General features: G+C 44.4%; 1 protein-coding gene across 6 annotated transcripts in view; it reads left to right on the top strand.

Annotated features, from left to right (window-relative positions):
- TRPM1 (transient receptor potential cation channel subfamily M member 1) overlaps nt 1–21,467 on the top strand; it is a gene marked incomplete at its 3' end in the record, with an annotated part of 48,640 nt that extends 27,173 nt beyond the window's left edge. Inside the window, exons 1-12 of one of the 6 annotated variants that reach the window (XM_081170540.1) lie at nt 482–3,251; nt 4,350–4,642; nt 5,227–5,455; nt 5,764–5,886; nt 6,778–6,909; nt 7,277–7,405; nt 7,668–7,919; nt 8,801–8,993; nt 12,081–12,225; nt 16,146–16,348; nt 17,394–17,624; nt 19,372–19,511. In XM_081170540.1, the coding sequence (XP_081026666.1) occupies nt 4,467–4,642; nt 5,227–5,455; nt 5,764–5,886; nt 6,778–6,909; nt 7,277–7,405; nt 7,668–7,919; nt 8,801–8,993; nt 12,081–12,225; nt 16,146–16,348; nt 17,394–17,530 (1,719 nt within the window). In that variant the 5' untranslated portion in view covers nt 482–3,251; nt 4,350–4,466. Of the gene's footprint in view, nt 1–316; nt 3,252–4,349; nt 4,643–5,226; nt 5,456–5,763; nt 5,887–6,777; nt 6,910–7,276; nt 7,406–7,667; nt 7,920–8,800; nt 8,994–12,080; nt 12,226–16,145; nt 16,349–17,393; nt 17,625–19,371 lie in introns of those variants that run through there. The other 5 variants (XM_081170539.1, XM_081170538.1, XM_081170543.1 and 2 more) reach the window with 5 other exon arrangements.
- Nucleotides 21,468–21,798: the final 331 nt, after the last annotated feature.

Here is a 21,798-nt window from a genome sequence, read left to right as displayed (position 1 = left end):
AGGTAAAGGGGGATCTAAGACTCCCCACACACACACACATAGTGCAGGGGTAGAGAACATTTTTCAGCCTGAGGTCTACAGTCTTCTGGAGCCGCATGCCAGTGTGCTAAATCTTGAGGTGGAGCGGGGGGGCGGCGGGGTGGATATCATTGTAATGGAGAAGGAGGAAGCTAGCATGGCGGCCTATGTCTGCTAACCAATAGCATGAAAAATAGGCTTTCTCTGAAACATGCAGCAGTATCTGCAATCTAGAAGATGGACAAAAATAACATTTCTTCACAAACTAAAAGTTTCATTTCTTTTTTGAAACATGCAGCCTAAAGCTCTCAAGCTTCTAGGGATGGAGGTAAGTCTTTTTTGTTTTTTTGTCACACAAGTTTCTTCTCTAATTAGGGGCAGAGGGAGTAAATTTTTCATATGGTATGTTTGGGCAAGACCCAAACCAATGGATTCAAATGACAAGAAAGGAGATACCGACTAAACATCAAAAAGAACTTTCGGATGGTAAGAGCTGCTTGAGAGTTTTAAAGCAGAGGTGAGGCGGCCCCCTGCCAGGGGTTCTTGAACTGTGATTCCTGCACTGCAGGAGGTTGGACTAGATGACCCTTGGGGTCCCTTTCAACTCTCAAGTTCTTTGATTCTAAAAAACCACTACCTTCTTTTTGGATCATCTCATTTTGCTTCCAAGTTTATTGGCACGCAGCAACTTGTGTTCAAGCTGTATGCTTTTAGGTGCAGTAGAGAAAATCCATATAGACTGCTGGAATCACATATAGATGGATTACCTCATTTGGTCTGATTCTTCCAGGACAGAGCAATGGATGCATACCTGCAGTGAGTGCCCTGGTAGCAGCTGTTCCACATGTGCGCTGAACCTATTGCATTTGGAAGGGAGCAGCTGTTTGCGTGCGTCCCCCCAACTTCATCCCGTTATGATCCTCTTAAATAACACATAGGTTTTCTGGAAACCTCAGACCAACCCATGCTTTCTGGGTGCTCCTTGAGCTATTAGGATAAAGGGGAGAGTGTCCCTGTGCAAAGTGTATAAGCCTTAATTCTAAATGGGCAGAAGAACTTATTGTTATATCACAGATATAAGATATATAAATACAAAGCAAAGCCCAGCGCCCTGAAAGCTGGTAAGCAGCTTTGCCGTGTTCAAAGGAGGCATCAACAAGGCTTAATCTTCTTTGGCATCTCTTTGTCTTTTCTGATGAGTGCATGACAAAGCATTCATCCCTCCTGAGACAGGAGATGGCTGGGCCTGAAAAGCTTAAAATGGGCAACAGTGGCCCAAATCTAGAGATATTCCACGTGCAGCTCGCCAGGCACCACTGCAGGGCACATCTGCTCATGCCTCTGCTCCCAGGAGGTGGCAGCATGTTCACATGCGAGTCTTAGAATGCCACTGCCTGTTCTGAGAGGGGTGGGAGACTGAGTCAACACAGGAAGAGACAATGGGACTAAATTCTGGCTGCTTTAAATAGTCGTGGTCCCCCAAAGAATTCCAGGAGTTGCAGTTTTTTAAGGTTGCACTCCCTTCGAAGGAGCAGGTTCACAGTTTGGGGGTGCCTCTGGATTCAGCTTTGTCCCTGGAGTGCCTTTCACCAGCTGCGACTGGTTTGACAGCTACAGCCATTCCTGGACCAGCCACAGCAGTTCATGTGTTGGTTACTTCAAGACCAGATTATTGCAATGTGCTCTATATGGGGCGTCCCTCACACTTGATCTGGAAGCTGCAGTTAGTGCAGAATGCTGCAGCATAATTGCTGGCAGGAGTGAGGCCTTGTCAATAAATAACACCTGTGCTCAGAGATCTGCACTGGTTGCTGATTAGCTACCAGGCCAAGTTCAAGGTGTTAATATATGAAGCCCTGAACAACTTGGGACCAGTTTACCTACAGATCGCCTTACCCCACATGTGCCAAATCGACCTATCAGCAGAACTGGCACTACTACAGGGGCCACATAATACCACTTCTGTATTGGGAAAAACTTGATCATTTAGTGTGCCAATGCCTATACTTTGGAACTCCCTGACTCTTGAGATCAAGCAGATACCTTCACTGTACAGTCGTACCTTGGTTTTCTAACAGCTTAGTTCTCGAACGTTTTGGCTCCCAAATGCCGCAAACCTGGAAGTGAGTATTCTGGTTTGTAAACTATTTTTGGAAGCCGAACGTCCACGGCTTCCGATTGGCTGCAGGAGCTTTGGTTTCCGAACGTTTTGGAAGTCGAATGGACTTCCGGAATGGATTCCGTTTGACTTCCAAGGTATGAATGTACTCTTTTCACCCCCTGATAAAAACATTATTGATTAGGAAGTTGAGGTAATTTTAATCTGTTTAACTTTTGTATGTTTTAAAGTATGTGATTTTTTCTTGATTTTACTGTTTTACCTTTTGTAAGTCGTTTTGAGGTTGTTGCTTTTGTTACAATCAAAGCAGTGTATGTTGTTGTTGTTTAGTCGTTTAGTCGTGTCTGACTCTTCGTGACCCCCTGGACCAGAGCATGCCAGGCACTCCTGTCTTCCACTGCCTCCCGCAGTTTGGTCAGAGTCATGTTTGTAGCTTCGAAGACACTATCCAACCATCTCATCCTCTTTTGTCCCCTTCTCCTTGTGCCCTCCATCTTTCCCAACATCAGGGTCTTTTCCAGGGAGTCTTCTCTTCTCATGAGGTGGCCAAAGTCTTGGAGCCTCAGCTTCACGATGTGATTTTTTCTTGATTTTACTGTTTTACATTTTGTAAGTCGTTTTGAGGTTGTTGCTTTTGTTACAATCAAAGCAGTGTATAAATTTTATTAAATTAAATAAATAAGGGTTTCTAGGATACCCCTGTTCCCCTCAAAGAACTACAACTTACAAAGTGATTTAACAACAAATCCCTCTTCCCAGGGAACTCTGAACTGTAACTGTGAGGGGAATAGGGGTGTCCTAACAACTCTCAGCACCCTGATAGGTAATTCTGGGACTTCCACTTGTTCTCCTCATTACCAACTGAAGAACAATAACTGTGGAAAGCCTCCCTGTTCTAGGCTGTCAAGAAATGGTTAGTATTTGGTATTTCCCCTCTAATTATGCTTCCCTGCCCCACCCTTAGCTGTGGCTCCACTGCCCAGACTGTCTTTCTGTTGCCTCCTTCCTCGTTGCCTCCAGTTCCAGTCGTAATGCTCCATCCTCCTTCCCCATTTAGGAGATGGGATAGTTCTACCTTTGCTGGGTCCTCCGGCGTAAGATCTCATGTTCAAAGGTGAACTTTCCATTCAGCCTTATTCAAGACGCTCTTTGTCGCTGCCTGCTTTGCATGTGACTTGGCTTGCCCATGTGCTCATTCTAGCCTTTCTCTGCACCAAGAGTGCCTGCATGACTCAATCACACTTGAAACAGGGATACAGCAGGATCAGGCATGCCTAGCAAGGGCTGGTTGAAAGGGCCCCAAGCCAGATCAGTGATTCATCCAGAGACAGAATAGGTAACCCCCTTTAAAGGCAAATAGTTGTGTTGCACCTCTGCACCAAAAGGCCGAGCCATTCTTGATGCTGAGATACTATAGTATGACCTGTGTCCAGCAGAGGCCGGCTGGAAGGCAGTGGGAAGGGGGCAGATAATCATGCAGAGATGCAGGGGGTCAGCCTACTTTACAGAGGGCACTTTGAGCTCACAAAAGCCTGTAGATCAGGGGTGCACAACCTGCAGCCCTCCAGATGTTGTGGGACTACACCTCCCATCATCCCTGATCACTGGCTATGCTGGCTGGGGCTGCTGGGAGTTGTAGTTCAGAAACATCTGGAGGGCCACAGGTTGTGCACCCCTGCTGTAAATAATTATGGATTAATTTCTCAGAGATCTCCAGCAGTTCTCTCATGGCACTACAGTGTACCTCAGCCACAGTTTGGGAACTGCTGGGTCATTTATTTAGAAACCTGATATTTAGAAGGTTTAGGTCCTTTTCCAGTGACTTCATTTGAACTCCAACATCATGCCAAATGATTTGAAGGTAGGATGACTGATGCATCGGTCTGAAGGACCTGCATCTGTCTATGTGCCGTTTGCACAGGTAACATCATAAGCTGTGATACCCACAGAAAAGCACATGTTGTGAATTTGCAGTGACGCTTTGCATGGAAGCATTGTCATCGCCATAAGAAGGCACTCTTCAACTAACAATTCAGGCACAATGATTCTGCATGCTTGTCTTTCCAGCTTAACCTTCAACTTAACAGCAGTGCATGGCCTTTTCCTGAAGCATCTCTCTTTATTCATGGGCACAACCTGTAATAATCTGCAGGAACGCCAGTAAAATGTAGCCTAAATGTGAAATTACGGTAACTCAATTGCTCCTTCCTAGGATGATGAACCTCCATCCAAAGGGAAAAAGAAGAAGAAGAAGAAGAAGGAAGAGGAGATAGACATTGATGTGGATGACCCAGAAGTCAGCCGCTTCCAGTACCCCTTCCATGAGCTCATGGTCTGGGCAGTGCTGATGAAGCGGCAGAAGATGGCTCTCTTCCTTTGGCAACGTGGAGAGGAGACCATGGCCAAGGCACTGGTGGCCTGCAAACTCTACAAAGCCATGGCCCACGAGTCTTCAGAGAGCGAGCTGGTGGATGACATCTCTCAAGACCTGGACAACAACTCAAAGTTAGTCACCCAGAGTGTGGGGCTGGACTGTGTGGTGTAGCGGTTAGGTTGTCAGACCTGGGAGACCAGGATTGAAAACCCCACTCAGCTATGAAGCTCATTTGGATGACGTTGGGCCTGTCCCTGGCTCTCGGTCTAAGCTGAGACCTTCTGAGCTAAGGCCCTTCTCCAGTTCCTGTTCTGCTTTTTTATATTTATATATTCTTAGTATATAGTTTATATTTATATTTTCTTAGTATTAAACATGAACCAGCCCCAATGTTACAATGATCTACTGACTGAGTCCTTCAGCTCTCTCAAGTTGAATCAGACAGCAGGGTCTTCTCTGTTGTGGCCCCTGGCTCTTGAATGTCCTCCCCAGGAAGTACCACCTGGTACTGAACCCGAAGTCCATTCAGAACCAGCTGAAGACTTTACTTGCCCTGGTCTTCCAGTACATCCTCAAGACTGATTTTAATAAGCAATTTTAATAGACTTTACTGGCTTTACTGCTTTGACCTGTTGCATTGTTCCTGTGATGTTAATTTTACTGCCATGTTTAATTTGTTAGCTGCTAGCCAATCTGGCATTCTTTATCTCTCCAGAGATTTTGGCCAGCTTGCTGTTGAGCTGCTGGATCAATCATATAAGCATGATGAGCAAGTAGCCATGAAACTTTTGACATATGAGCTGAAAAACTGGAGCAACTCTACTTGCCTGAAACTTGCAGTGGCAGCAAAGCACAGGGACTTCATCGCACACACCTGCAGTCAGATGTTACTGACAGACATGTGGATGGGGAGGTTGCGCATGAGGAAAAATCCGGGCCTTAAGGTAGGCATGGACTGCTTAGGCCTGCAGGCACCTGGGCTTGCTACATAGGAGGGAGGGGGAAACTGTACATATATGGAGGAGAATAGTACTGGGGGCAGGAATAATACCTCCTCCAGAGCCACAGTCCTGCTCCAGTTCCCACTCCCTTCAATACATGCTGGCTTAAACAAGTAGAACCAAGAGACAGGTGATGTGATCCCTGATCTCCAATCAGACATCTCCAGGAATTTCTTGTTTGGCCGTGAGCTGCATCCTATGCAACTAAACCATAAATTTCAAATCATAAATGGCTCTTGCCTCTCATGCAGGTTATCATGGGGATCCTCATACCTCCTACCATCCTGTTCCTGGAGTTCCGTACCTCTGATGACTATTCCTACCAAACGTCAAAGGAAAATGAAGTCGGGAAAGAAAAAGAAGAAGAAAATGTGGTCAGTGGCAGCCCATCTCTATAAGCCTCTCAACACCACAAACATGTCTCACCTTTATTCCCTGTTTAATAGTCATCATGGCTTCCCCAATTGCCAAGAATGCTGAGAATTGTAACTCAGTCAGGGATGCTGAAGATTTTGTATTTGAGATTCTTGCTCTTCCTCAGAACTTCAGCAAGTTCCAAGGAAGGATATTGTCAATCTTTGTTTCTCTCTGTTTTCTTATTTTTCAACCTTAAATTCAGTGCTCCACGTTTCCCCAGCAATCTGCTGAGAAAATCTCATGAAAATCCATCAACATTCTAGTGTGATTTTCCTTTGATGAACACATTTTTATGCAGTTTTGAACAATATACACTTTGCAAACATTTCCCCCTAACTAATGCATTTTGAAATATTTATTGCACTAATAATTGCATTTTGATGTGCACTTTCCTCTACTGTTCACATTCATTGCTTTTGTCCCACTGTTGTTGTTGTTTTGGCAAACAGGCTTTGCAGGTTTTTGAAGCATGAACAACCTATTTGACTACAGACAAGTCTACATACCTTAAGTCAGCCTTTCTCAACCTGTGGGTCCCCAGATGTTGTTGAACTACAACTCCCACATCACCCCTAGCTAGCAAGGCCAGAGCTCAGTGATGATGGGAGTTGTAGTCCAACAACATCTGGGGACCCACAGGTTGAGAACCGCTGCCTTAAGTAATGAAGGTTCTAGTATGGCTCTTACAACTGAATAATATGTGCCTGTAGAAAAACAAGCAAGCAAGCAAGCAAACAGGACAGTTTGTCTATGTTCAGACATTTTCTCTCCCCCACCCCCTTTAACCTTGAATGGATGAGAGCCCTCCAGTGGGAACAATCTATGATCCTAAGCTACCTGTCTTTCAGGATGCAAATGCTGATACTGGTTCCCGAAAGGGTGATGAAGAAGATGGGAACAAAAAGCAAAGGAGCCTTCCCATTGGAACAAAGATCTACGAATTCTATAATGCACCAATTGTGAAGTTCTGGTTTTACACAGTGAGTGAAAATTATTTTCATCCTTTGGTGAAAACAACATGTTCCATTCTCTCCTGCTGATGTAATGTGTCACTGCTGACCATTAGCTATGCTGATGGGAACAATGGCCTAGAACATCTGGAAAGCTCAGTGTTGTGGTAGGCTGGCCTCTCACTTCTTTATTCCCTACTCCAAAATTACTGGTAATTACTGGTTTCCAAAACACAACAAAAAATTGTAAATGGTGTAAATGGTGGGGGGGAGAACCCTGCTTTGCGTTTCTAAGCAGAAGTGTCATCATCATTGTGCAACCACCATCACCCAACATCCCTACAAATGAATCAACCCGAAAATGCAGTGTGAGGTCTCTTTTTATTTCTTTTTCCAGATATCCTACCTAGGGTACTTAATGCTGTTCAACTATATAATCTTGGTACCGATGGATCGTTGGCCCTCACTCCAGGAATGGGTTGTCATTTCATACATTGTGACTCTGGCATTGGAGAAAGTAAGAGAGGTAATTTCAACCATTCTGGCAACTGTTCTTTTGAAATTCTCCACCTGCTCTGATGTCACAAGGAAGGAGGAAAGCAGTTAGGGATGCAAAAGCCACTCCCCCTGGCATAATCCTACAATCCACATGTTCACTGGGGCGTCTGAATGCCCAAGGGACCTGAAGTAGGATAAACTGGTTTTAAGAAGCTAGTAAGCCTCAAGCTTCTTTCTCCCATTACCACATTAAACACCTTCTTTCTCCCTTCCCACCACTTTGTTTTCAGATTTTGATGTCAGAACCAGGTAAATTGAGTCAGAAAATAAAAGTGTGGCTACAAGAATATTGGAACATCACTGATTTGGTTGCTATTTCTGTGTTCTTGGTTGGGGCCATTCTCCGTTTGCAAAACCAGCCTTATATGAGTTATGGAAGAGTTATCTACTGTGTGGATATCATTTTCTGGTACATCCGAGTACTGGACATCTTTGGTGTGAATAAGTACCTGGGGCCTTATGTCATGATGATTGGAAAAATGGTAAGTAACTATGTTTTGAAACAGAGAGGGCAGGTGTCATGGCAGGTATTAAAGAAAGGCAGAGTGGCGCTGCAGCTTATCCGAAAGCAAGAAGCCCTAAGAAACTGAATGGAGAACTGGATACTTACTGGAGGACTAGGAGCCAGAGAGAATTGTTACAACCCCATATGAACTGGGGTATTTCTGTGCAATGTTTCATCAGATGGCTCTCTGCAACCCTAGCCCTCCATTTTAGCACAAATTGAACACAGTTGCAAGGGTTTGCTAACAGAAACTTGAATGTAGCCAAACATTAAGGTCACGATCCAGCCAAAGTGATGCTTTTTTAAGATCCATTGAAGTTGATGGGAATGTTAATTATGATTTACCGGTAAAACTTTTATAGCCCACCTTTCAGTTTTTAAAAAAAACTTACAACATGACTTCCAATTTAAATGATAACTATATCATCAAAAACACATTGCAGATTTATTTTTTTTTAGCAGAAGTCAGAAACAATCAACTGTCATTATATGTGACAGGCAAATAAAAGCATTTAAGCTGGTTACTTGAACTCATAAACTTTGGTTCCAGATAAATAATCCTGGGGAGACTGTTTCATAATTGATACGACACCACTAAGAAGGCCCTTTCCATAGCAACTGCCCACCCCCAGTCACCTAGAAGATTACCCAAATTATATTTTAAAAGTTTCCATAGGAGTACATTGTCATGCCCTGAGAGTTGGACAGGTATTAACGAGGTGCAGGTCTGGAACTGATTGGCTTCATAGGAAGTGATTCATAAATGAAATATATAACAGATCGTGTTCATATTGTTTTTCAGTAATTTCTACGCTGATCCTTTCTTGATATGTTGCTCTACGCTCTTTCTTGGTGTAGATGATTGACATGCTGTACTTTGTGGTGATTATGCTGGTGGTCCTGATGAGCTTTGGAGTTGCCCGTCAAGCCATCCTGCATCCCGATGAGCAGCCGTCTTGGAGACTGGTCCGCAACATCTTCTACATGCCCTACTGGATGATCTATGGAGAGGTGTTTGCTGACCAGATAGACCGTAAGAACAGAATTCATAGTAAGATTCTGTTTCCTGTTTCTGAGGCAGATGATCGGGTCCAAATTAATCAACATTTAATTTGGAATCGGCATCACTTTTTCTACTTACGATTATTGTAGCTTTGTCTTTGTGGCAGACATGATTGAACTCCTCTGAACTTTGCCATCACCCTCAATCAATTCCCTTTATTTTGTAGGTTAAACAGAAAGAGCATGTATATCTTCTTGTTGTTGTTGCTGCTGTCATTACAATTATTTATTGCCCACCCTCCCAGGGGAGGTTGTGGCAATTTAAAATTCAGAATGACAAACAGTTAAAGCAGATTACATATTATAGGGTGGTTCCTGAAAACACACATTTCAGGTGTCCATAGACCAGGGCAAAGAGGCACATTATCAGCATTCGCTGAAAGATGCATAATGAAGGTGCCAGGCACACCTCTGCAGGGAGGGAATCCCTTAGCTTAGGGGCTGCAACAGAAAAGGGTGGGGTGCCACCATCACCAAATTTCAGAGGAATGTGGAACTACCACTAGGACTCACTCTGCTGATCTCAACACCTAGAAGGGTCTGTACAGAAGGAGACAGCTTCTCAGATATTTGGGGCCAAAGCCCTTTAGGGTTTTGAACACCAACATGAGCCCCTTGAATTGGACCCAGAAATGAACCAGCCTTGTAGCTTGTCTTTGTGGCAGACATGATGATCTCTTTCAAACTGTGTCTTCACCCGCAGCCAATTCCCTTTATTTTGCAAGTTAAAAAAAAGAGCATTCATATATCCCTTCCCTTTTACAGAAAACCTCTTTTCTGTCAGCAAATCTTAGGCAAATTTGTGTTATGGACATGTGTGCATCTTGAGTCTTTTAAGAACCCGATAATACAGTCAACAGGGGGAGGAAATAGTCCCGTGAACACACAGTTCTCTAGTGAAGAAGCCCTGCCTGGCAGGGGAAGCTTTTGTGTGCCCTACACAGTTAAGGAGCAGCTGAGCATTTTTGCACAATAAAATGAGCATCAAGGAAATCACCACCACCATATTCTTTGTGAATGACCCTTGCATTTCTTTCAAGTGGGGTTGTTCAAAAACCATTGTCTCGTTTATTTATTTTTAAATGGCATGACTGAAGGTGCGAGCCTTCTGCATAGTTTTAATTTATTTTTAAAAAGAATGCCTCAATTTAACATGGTGTGCATATTTCTATAGAAATCCAGCTTTTTACGGTTTGTAGCTTTCTTGGCTTTACAGTGTGTGACTGATGCTTGCTGAAATCTTCCACTAGCAGCTATTCCTCTCTCCCTTCTGGACCTGAGCCGTGTGGAGCCCCTGACCCTTGCTGTAGCCTGAGATCCCTCTCTGTGAGGCAAATCTAGACTCAAGAGTGTGTTTCCAGAGAGCAAAATGTGTTCCCAGGGCAGCCACACTGTCCATCTTGTGCAATTGCCTTGTGGTGCTTTGTGCTTGTGGTGAGAGTCTGCCCACGTCATCCTTACATAACTGAAATAGCTTGAATATTTACATGATCATCTGCCAGCTGCCTTTTGTAATTATCTTTTGATTGCCACAAACACGCTGCCATACATAATGTTTCGGAAAGTCCAGGAGAAAAGGAAATTGCAAGGCCTTCTGGAGTCCTGACAAGAGCCATTGTTTCAGAGCATGTCTCTTGCCTGTTAAAACATTTGAAGGCCTTATCTTTCTCTGGCAGCTGAAGAGCAACCATATTGTCAGTCACATGTGTGTTTTTCCTTCCCTACTGTTCTCTTGTTCTTTTATTCCTTTTTAAAATGCTTCTTTTTGCATTTTTATTCTTTGCTTTCCGAACGCTGGGTAGTCTATGCCATGGAAATTAATCGTAAGTCTTTGCAGGGAGTTGACAAAGCAATTAAATGTTTTTATTGGTGGATTCCACCCCACCCCCGTGACTCTTTAATTAGAGTTCATCTCAGCTTTAGTGCAATACCTGCCACTGCTATGTTGTCATGACCTGGTGCCCAAATTCGCCACCACCTAAAACCTCACACACACACCTTTGCCAGCTGAAGATTTGAGGTGTGGGTCTTGACCCATCAGAAACCCAAATTTCTGAATTTGGGTTTTGACCCATCAGAAACCCAAACCCAAATATGCAACAAATCTCTGCAGCATCTTAGACAACCAGGGCAGGGTTTAGACCTATGCCATTTCCATAGCAACAGTCCAAAATCCCCAGAAGAGGCTTTTAAAGCTGTCCAGCTGTTTGTGTGATTGCTTTAAAAAAGTTCCAATATCTGTGATAAAGGAAGTGAATCTTGGCTCTGTAATAGTCATAGCTGTCAACTTTCATATTTGAAAATAAGGGATCAGCAGCCCCAAAATAAGGGATCAGCAGCCTCACCTATCCTGGGGACAGTCTACGGGATATCTAACAATCTGGAATAGCAGCGGGAAGCAGCGGGAAACGGCACTGGAATAAGGGAATCTCCCGCAAAAAAAGGGAAGGTTGACAGCTATGGTAATAGTATGACTCTGAATGTCTTTAAAGGAGCCTGCTTCTGTGAGAAAGGCGCTTCACAGACCCATTGAAATGACCCTAAGTTGGTCCTGTCTTATTAATTTCAGTGGGCCTACTCTGAGTCAAACGTACACTGACCTGGGTACCCAATTAGTTCTAGTCCCAGCCAGTAAAACTGTGCTTTCAGATGACCTAAGAAGCCGGAGAACTCTAGACTGCCAGGCTCCACCCACCTCATTCTGCCCTGGTCCTGCCCACAAGCCAACAGGCTGCACCCCCTCCCCTCACATTCTGCCCTGACCTGCCAGATTTCACCAGTCTGCCCCTTACCAGATTTGGCCCCACGGAGTTGAATGCCTGTGGAGGGTGGGGGGCTGCTATTTTTTGAAATCAGAAATGTGCATGGGAGGGAGAAGGTGGTTGTTTGTGTAAACCCATCTGAGTGTGTTTAGAGGCTGGACTGCCCCACAAAAAGGACAGTTACTTAAGCATGTGCCCTGGGCCCTACAACAACCTTGGGCTGGGTCCCTCTGATTTCTATCTTCCCCCAGTTACACAGAGCCCTCACTGTATGTGCTCCATGTTGAATAACCATAAGCCAATTCCATCCTCAGCTCCATGTGGGGAAAACCTTTATGATGAGGATGGCAAGCGTTTCCCTCAGTGCATCCCTGGCGCATGGCTGACTCCCGCAATCATGGCCTGCTACCTCTTGGTAGCCAATATTCTCCTGGTCAACTTGCTGATTGCTGTTTTCAAGTGAGTGTTTTGCTTACAAGGGAGCTACTCACTCTGGGTTCCTTCCTACTGTGAAGAAGTCTGGTGGAGTTTATTAGGGGGACCCTGAGAAAGGTAGGTGAAGGATCAACTGTGGTCAAAGAGAGCGAGGCTGCATGCACAAGAAATGTAAGTTTTTCTCAATTTGGAATTGTTTGTGCTCTTCATGAGCATGCTGCTTTAGGCCAAGATGCTATCACCCTGCTGTCAGCAAGGGTGGGGGTGGATACTTGATACACACTTGAAAACCCTCCCCTTGATCAGGTTATTCATGCCTTTTCCTCCCTGCACATGTCCCAGGGAAATAGAAAAGCAAGGAGTGTCTGTGATCTTGGTACACACCAGACTTTGGGCAGGTGAGAATACACCCTGGCATTGCCAGGGCTGCCTACATCCATCTGTTTTCTGATTAAAATTTTGCGGGGTAACACAGAAGCAACCTGCAATTAACATTTCTTTTCAGAATGAAACCAGTTTCCCAAGAAGCCCTTTTCTGGGGTGAAACATATGCAACAGATCTAGACTGTGTTTGGACTGTGTACTCAATCTCCATTGATTCTAGAATAAAGTTCTGTGTGTATGTAGGACAAGGGCAAGGGAAGGGAAGGGTAGAACTTCATCTGTTTAGATTAGGACTGAAACATCTGTGGGCCTCCAGGTAGGAGCTGTGGTCCAGCAACAGCAGGAAGACCACATAAGTTGCCCTCCCTGGGTTTAGATGAGCTGCTACTAGCATTAGGTCTCATGTGACTGCTTGCTTTAACACATACACACAAGCAGGGGAGATGCCTATATTTACTGCTCAATCACACTGTTATCTTTTGCTGCCAGTATCCAAAACTGGATTGCTGGTGGGTGTAGATCCATGCCATTGTCCTGGGCACCGTGCCCGGTTTGGGTGCTGTCCTTTGAAATCAGACTTGCTCACAAAGCTTTCTTTTATTTTGCTATCTACAGTAGAATATTCAATAGCTGAAAAGGTCGTGCATTTTAAAAGGAGTCACATGCCAGTCGCAGAGCTAAATTTAAAAGGGAAAAAAGAAGAGAGAAAGTGATTCTCTTGCATGCACAATGGTGGTTATCTGAAGGGACTGCAAATAAAATCAACATTGTAGGAAGTAGGTCATGCAGTTAACCCATCCTTGCTTGGTAGTCACAGGGATGAGCCATGCTTTGTTGCACTGCTAATGCTTCTCTTCTCCTGCAGAAGACTTGGGGGTGCAAATTGTTGACTCTCACAAAAATGAAAAGAGACAGTGCAAGAACAGTAAAAGGGTCTACATGGCCAAACACCATTGCACCAAATTGTCAAGTAGTAAAATATAACCATCACCATTAGGGATGAGGGAGAAAAACAATACACAAGCTGAAATGCAGCTACCTTTCAGAATTTGCATTTCTCCAGTACCTCTACAGCCAGTTTTTGGCATCTGTCAAGAGACAATGGAGTGTGCCTCTGTGGGTGAAGTCCAATGGCTGCATTAGCAGCACTGAAGTGACCTCCCTGGGGTGCAAGCCTGGACAGTGGGTATGGAGGCTGCCTCTGGCTGCCCAGATCACAAGACAACCCTCTTGGCCTCACTGATGTGGTCCAAAGGAAAGCAGAGCAAGATGTTTGGCAGTATCCTGGCTGCAGGAGTTGCCAGAAGGAGGTGTACAAGATGCCATCCAACTGTCTTACGGACTCCACTCCAGATTTGTGTAGGGTTTGCTCCTTAGACTTTTCTTCTCCCAAAGATATCCTACAAAGCAGTGGAGGTTTAGAATCACAGTTTTCCTTCTCCTAGAAGGGCTTCCTTCCCAGGTTGGCAAGTCCCATCTGCCCCTCACTTCTCTCTACAGCACATGCAGAAACCACCTTATTGGCCATTGGACCCACTCTTCATCTGCTCCATCCGCTGGAGCCTGTCTTCACATGCAGGGGAAGTGTCATAGACAGGTAGGGTGCTGAGAAGTGTATACCGGGGGAAGCGGGGCTGGAGAGGCAGGCAGTGGTTTGTGAGGGCCTATAGCAGCTAGGAGGTGAGAAGCAGAGGCTGGAGAAGTTTCAGAGCTGGAGAAAGAGGAGGAAAAGGCAGGCCAGGCAGGTGAAGGACCAAGTGCTTCCCCACCCTCTCCTGCACCACTGTCTCCCAGAATCAGGAGGGAATTTAAGTGGGACGAGCAGAGGAAGTTTCCATGCAGGCATAGTCTCTGGCTAGATGAGCACAGCCCAACTTGGAAAGGTACATAAACTGGTAGGGGGGGAGTGGTCCCCAGTTGCTGCAACTGCTTCATAGAGTGTGGAACTGGGAGTAGCTGCCTAGATACCAGATTGGTGTGTGTAGGTATCTGGAGCAGTAGAAGCAAAGCAACTATGTTATCTTTGACAATAAAGAGTGAACTCTCTGCCATGCGCATTCCTTTGACTGGAAACACCCTTGACAGAAAGTCCCTAACTCACCAAAGTTTTGAGACCCATCAGCTACCTTCATCTGGTTTAGCTGACCAGTTAAAGCATTTGTGGACTCAAACCCAATTCCCTGAGTTCAGGAACACTTGCGTCATAACAAATTTGTTAGACTTTAAGGTGCCACAAGACACTTTCATATTTTTGCTACCAGAGCGTAACACAGCTGCCCCTCTAGAAGTGTTTTTCAGAAAGAAGTGTTTGGGACCCATAAGCAAACAGTATCTAGGGGTGCTAGCTGCCTCTTTCCAGGTCTGGTGGGGGGGCAGTGGTCTTCTGTGCTTCTACCTATGCTTAACCTGTCCACTTGTGAATAAACTCAAATACAAAATGTCAATATGCTTCCAGTAACCTGGTTTAGCACACACCCTGCACTATTGGCATGCAGCCCCCAACAAATTGACCCCAGGGGAATGCAGTCCTCAGCAGAAAAAGGGTTCCCTGCCCATTTTCTGTGAACCAAGTTCACAGAATATATTTCTGAGAGAGATTTGCAAACATTGCTATTTAGGTCAAGCTGATCAGCATTTTAAAAAGCAAGACAATGTAGAGCTTCTATGGGCTTTGATGTTACAAAGGGCCTTTCATGAGTTGAATGTTTAATGTCACATCAAACGCCAGGAGGTGTTGTTTGCAATGTTCAGTTTGAGCCATGCTTCAAATAATCAGCTCCAAAAGAAATGATATTTTGCAGAGGTCCTTTTGGCAGTGGGCAACTGGTGCAACTCTCTCCCCAGTGGTTGCCCTTCTAGTCCATACTGAGACATTATGTGGGCATGAGAGCAGCAATTGTTGGGCACCACCCTACTCTTGAAGTCTCAATAGAACAAATCTGCCCATTTCAGTTCCTCATTTTTCCAATCTGAAGTTCAATTTGCCTCATTTCTGCATCAAGTTAGGGATTTTTCTTCTGTCTGCACTTTTGTCTGCATCCCTTCTGATGAATTTTGGACATAATTTTACCGAATATATGCATTTCTGCAAGCAGTTTTCCCAATATAATGCATGTTTTTAAGGTAATTTTCACTTACAAGATGCACTTTCGTGCACACTTATTGGTTGGAGAAGTGTCTTGCAAAATTTAGAGAAGTGCGAATTCCATAGGGTAGCTGTTCTTCTGTTTGCTTATTGTTTCAGGAAGTGTGAATTAGGAAGGTTAACTATTGCAAACTGAATCAATCCCCTTCAGTCCCTAAGCTCAAGGAGAACTGGTCCCAGATCTGTTTGATCTGCACTATCTATTTCTGAACGGATGCCATCATTTGCATGGCAAGACAAATAGGCTTCACTCTGGAGGCAACTTCCCCTCTCTGTGCCATGTTCTTGCCCCCACCCCAAATGTGGGAACTTTAAACTGGCAACATGTGAAGAGACGACTGAGTTCTCACAACTTTTACTTAGCTCTCTGGCAATTTTGTAGTGAAGCTACTCAGCAAGGGTGTATCTTTTGCAGCAACACCTTCTTTGAAGTGAAGTCCATCTCCAACCAAGTCTGGAAGTTCCAGCGGTATCAGCTGATCATGACCTTCCATGACCGGCCGGTGCTTCCTCCGCCCATGATCATCTTTAGCCACCTTTACATCATTATAGTACGTCTCTGCTGCCGCTGCAAGAAACGAAGAGAAGGGGACCAAGATGAACGCGACCGAGGACTGAGTATGTGGGGGGACAGACATTCTCTCTGTGCTATAAGTCTGGGTTGACTGGGCACCATAGCAGGGGTCAGGCAGGGGTTTGAAGGTCCCATCCATAGACCATCTGCAAGCAGAAAGTCAGCACAGCAGGACTCCAATTGGGATCCTTCTTGTTTTGACTTTCTGCCCACCTTTCATTTTTGAAAGGTGGGGAGAACTCAGAAACATCCCCCATCTATAGCCACTTTACTGTCTCATGCTGCTGTGTGGGGAGACCAGGCTTAGTTGTACTAAATCAAAAGCGGGTGGGTAACCTGTAGCTGGACTACAACTCCCATCATCCCCGATTGCTATCCAAAGTGGCAGGGGCTGATGCGAACTATAGGTGCTGGAAATGGTTGTGAAAGGGGTACACAGAATGGGATAGGATATTGAAGGGATAATCTGTGTCCCTGAGTCAGGTGAACCAGCCCTAAACGGGCAACCTTGAGCACACTTTCTCCCTGAGCACAGTGAGTAAGTATGCATAGGGTTATTTATGCATGTATTTCATAAAATTCATAGAGCGCTTGAATGTTAAAGGAAAAAACCCACATAGCAGTTTACAAAAAGGATTGGGATGCATATCTCAATAAATACGGTGGGCTTGTTTCTGAGTAAACATGATCAGGATTGAGCTGTTGATATTTTAGACTACTTTCCAATAGTTGAAAAAGTTTTTCTGACACAGGACTCCAGATTGGATTTTAATTTCTGCAAGGGACAGTGTGAAAACTGACATACTATAGAAATTCCGAGTGTTTAGCTACTGCCTGCTTGCCAGATTTTTGCCATATGGCTCCAGGCTAGAATATGCACCGAACTGTACCTGAACATTGCAAGCCTCACCATGTCTACTCAGATCTATTTACTCCCAGAAAAGTGGGGTTAGACCTGCAGCATTAGAGCCTAATGTTCATTACATGTAGCCTGAAAATGCACATTGAGGTGGTAGTAGTCTCTTCCGAGTTTAGGGGGTTTGATAGACAGGGTAAAATACATGCTTTCCCTGCCTCAATTTCTTTCAGAGCTGTTTCTAAATGATGAAGAGTTGAAAAAACTGTATGAATTTGAGGAGCAATGTGTTGAGGAATATTTCCGACAAAAGGAAGATGAAGAACAGTCATCAAATGATGAACGTATTAGAGTCACTTCAGAAAGGTAGCCAGTGAATTTGTTTATTTTCTTGCCGGTTGCAGTGGGCAAAGAGGAAGCATGGACTTCAACACTAGTGTCCTTTGGAGATGTTGAAGGAAAGAGTAAGGCAACACAATAAGTTTGGGATTCTACTTTAAGATTGCCAATAATAAATCCTCCTCCTCCTTTATATCCTGCTCATCTCACAGTGCAATTATATACATGTCTACTCAAAGGCTTATTAAATTCAATGAGACTTACTCATAGGGATGGGGGAGAAATTCAATTCAGTTCACATTTAAAGGTAAATCTACAATATTTTGAATCAATATATGAACTGCAACATGACAATCCTTCGGAATTTGCACTTATCTAAATTTTGCAATTTATGGACGCGGGTGACGCTGTGGTCTAAACCACAGAGCCTAGGGCTTGACAATCAGAAGGTCGGTGGTTCGAATCCCCATGATGGGGTGAACTCCCATTGCTCTGTCCCTGCTCCTGTCAACCTAGCAGTTCGAAAGCACATCAAAGTGCAAGTAGATAAATAGGTACTGCTCCAGCGGGAAGGTAAACGGCATTTCCGTGTGCCACTCTGGTTCACCAGAAGCGGCTTAGTCATGCTGGCCACGTGACCTGGAAGCTGTCTGTGGACAAACGCCAGCTCCCTCAGCCTGCAAACCGAGATGAGCGTTCAACCCCAGAGTCATTCGCGACTGGACTTAATGGTCAGGGGCCCCTTTACCTAAATTTTGCAATGCAGTTCTCCAACCAATGTTAGAAGTCATATATTGGGGTAAATTGTACATACTAGTGAATATGTTCATGAATATCCAAAAATGTATATATTACATACATTAGGGTAAATTGTGCAGAGTGTACTTTCATGCTGCACACTTAAGACAAAGGGGAAGTAGGGGAGAAACAGGCACAACCTCCTCAGTGGTAACAAGAGTTTGCTGGTAGTTGCCCCTAGGTAAGGAAGGATCTGCCAATTTCATTTCTCTCTGTTTCTCAATTTTACCCATCTTAAATTCAGTCCTCAATTTCACCGCAATTTGCATTTTTAAAAATCTCATGAAAAATTGTCAGCATCTGAGTGCACATTTTGGCACATAGTTTTGACATATACTCATTTCTGAAAACAACTTGTGTGGTTTTTTGTGTTCTTTTCACTAACATATTCATTTTGCACACATTTCCTCCAGTACATGCACTGCTGTACGCACTACTTGGTTGGACATCTGCACCCCAAAATTCTGAGACACACAAATTTTGAAGGAGAGTTGTGCTTAGGATCACATATTGGTTTGAGGGCTATGAATTAGATCAATTTTCATTCAAATGCAAACAAAATATAATTTCTCTTCCATCCCTAGTAGCCCCCCTCCCATGGCAGGGAATTAACCTGCAACTCTTGGGGTTCTTCTTACTCAGGAAGTTGGGATGATTTGCAAGGTGTCACCAAATATGCTGGGGTATCACAAACTGCCTGTGGGCCCTCTGGCAGCTTGGCAGTGCCCACAGTACCATGCAAAAATATTCTAAATATTGTAAGAATTCAACCAAAGGAAACTGCAAGAGAGGAATGTGTGACGTCTAGCTAAAATATTGTTATAATCCTTCTAAGTTATTCTAACACTTTCTGGTTCTTTTCTTTTCTTGGTTTTATTATAATTAAGTTTGTGGCAGCCAATGGCATGAACAAATGAGTAATAACCTACTGATTAACTGAGTGAAACTGGAAGCTCTAATAATTAATAAAACAGCTGTCCTCCTCATAAGTGCTGTTCTGGGCTAATAATGACAGTGCAGGATAAATCTGTGTTGCTTAATGAATTTATCCCCCCCCCCCTTTGAATTCTATAGAGTTGAAAACATGTCTATGAGATTAGAAGAAGTGAATGAAAGAGAACATTTCATGAAAGCCTCTCTCCAGACGGTTGACCTTCGACTTTCTCAGCTGGAAGAACTCTCTGGCCGGATGGCGAATGCTCTGGAGAAACTGGCAGGCATCGACAAGGCTGAGCTGACTCACACACGTTCCCGGGCATCCTCGGAATGCGATGCTGCTTACCTCCTCCGGCAAAGCAGCGTAAACAGTTCTGATGGCTACATGTACAGGTACCACGGTGATGATCTTGCCTATGATGACCTGCCTACCCCAATGTCTCCAGCCTTGGCATTGCGTAAAGCGGATTCAAAGCTACAGCTGGCTCCAGAACGCCAAGGAAGTATCCACTCTGCCACAAGCGCCTCTACAGATCACAGCAAAAACACTTTAGATGTTATGCAGAATGTTTCTCTATCCCGTTCTGGCTCAGTTGACAGGCAGGAACACTGTAAGAATGAAGAGACAACACCCCAAACTCTCAACCAAATGGATATGGTTGGGAATGGGCAGCCTGGAACTGGACCAAAAATTCAGAACCCTCATTTAGCATTAGAAAAGGCCAAATTAGAAGCCACCATCTCCTATCCTTTGGACAAACCTAGGGCAATGAGGTACTACCCTTCTGAAACATTCAACGCTTGCGAAGCAAGCATGATGAAATCAAGGAGTTACATATTTGCACAAGGTGGAAATATGGTTGGAGGAGTTAACAACCGGACCATTATGGATCAAGAGTATAGGACCATCATGGATGAAGTGTGCCCTTCCACAATTGAACAATGGACTGCCGAGTGGAAGTATGAGGTTCAGCAGAAACTAGCTAGTGAGCCTCCTCCTGAATATCCTGGCATTGTGTCTGAAGCGGAGATGCAAGCTGAGCGGAAACAGCTACTGACTGACACCGAAGAGGACAGTGATGTTGGTGAAGTGGTGGGTCTCAGTGCCTCCCATCCTTCCTCACCTGTCACCAAAAGGATCCACACAGACAATTTGTTGTCAGTGAAATCTGACAGGACTTGTGGTTTTCCTTCCGTGCGGTCAAAGAGTTTACACAGCCATTCTCGAAAACCCAAGTCCATTAAGGACAGGCTTAATAGACCAGGACATGCCAGCAGTGTCAGCAGCCTAGTGGTGACCTGTGGGACTGCAACAGAAGAGCAGAAAGCAAAACAAGAAAATGCCTCCGCAGAAACTGAATGCTAAAATGGCCTTTTCTCAACAAGCAATAGTTGGGAGATGTGGTTAAGCCAGGACACCACAGGTAGAAGTGACACCCCCAAATGCCCATCCTTTAAAGAGCCAGTTTGCATTTGGTAGCTCACTATGTTCGCTTTTACAGATGCATTCATGTCCAACAGTTCCTGCTTCAAAGCACTTCCTGCTTTTGTGAAGGGAAGGTGTGCTCTCCCTGAGGGTCATAGCTACCTCTGGAGGGCCCGGCCAACAGTGTCAACATGGATTCTTTAATTCATTATGTCAATGATTCTAAAAGCAATGTAGTTCAGTGAGCTGGAGGCTGGATCCTCCTGACCCATAAGAGCACCACTGCTTAAAGCAACGGGTCTCATTGAGCGATTGACAGGCCAACAGCACTCTTTGTGGGCTTCACAAGTTCAGGGCAATGCTGCAGAATGAATCACCAAGAGGCCCTTTTTTAACACACATAAAAAGTGGCACAATCAGCAGCTCTTCTTCTTGCAAAAGTGAATGTTGTGTGTGGCAAGTGTATATTCCCTCAGCACCCAGTACAGGTATTTATCAAGGATATACCCACATATAACACTGTATGTGATAATTCCTGTCTACACTCACTGCCTGCAAACTCCCTACACTGAGGATCCTTGAGAGACAGCAGTTTCCCATATCTATAGTGGCACCAAGGAAGAAAGTGGGGGCAAGAAGGAGTACCTTGTGGAAGAGGTATGACTTTGTGAGGGAGTCTTACTGGCACTATTTTTACACCACTGTTGTTGTTGTTCTGGTCAGCCAGTTTGGGCTAGTGGCAATCAGATAAATCTTTTTTTCAGGCACAGTTCAGCCAACTGCAGACTTAAATAAATGTGTTTTCAGAGTTGGTTTTTTAAAGATCATCAGTGTTGAGGTCAAACATATCTCCTTGTTCCAAAGCTGAGAAAGTCCTGTTCTTGTACCCAACAGTCTCTTAGGAGAGGACCAGACAGCAGGGCCTCAGAAGCTTCATGCTTAGGCAGACTCACTTAGGTGTAAGTAGGTCATTAAGATAACATGGTCTCAAGCCATTTTTGAGGTAGAAATGTCACCACAGTATTATTTCTTTCACAAGAGTAGGTGGTATTCTGGAACCGCAGTCAGCCAATTAGATAAAGTGCTTGGAAACAAAAAAAATTGAACTAAAAAACTTGCTCACGAGTATGTGACATGGC

This window comes from Podarcis bocagei, assembly GCF_964188305.1.
Source record: "Podarcis bocagei genome assembly, chromosome: 14".
Lineage (NCBI taxonomy): Eukaryota > Metazoa > Chordata > Lepidosauria > Squamata > Lacertidae > Podarcis > Podarcis bocagei.
This window is presented reverse-complemented; position numbering and strand designations above follow the sequence as displayed.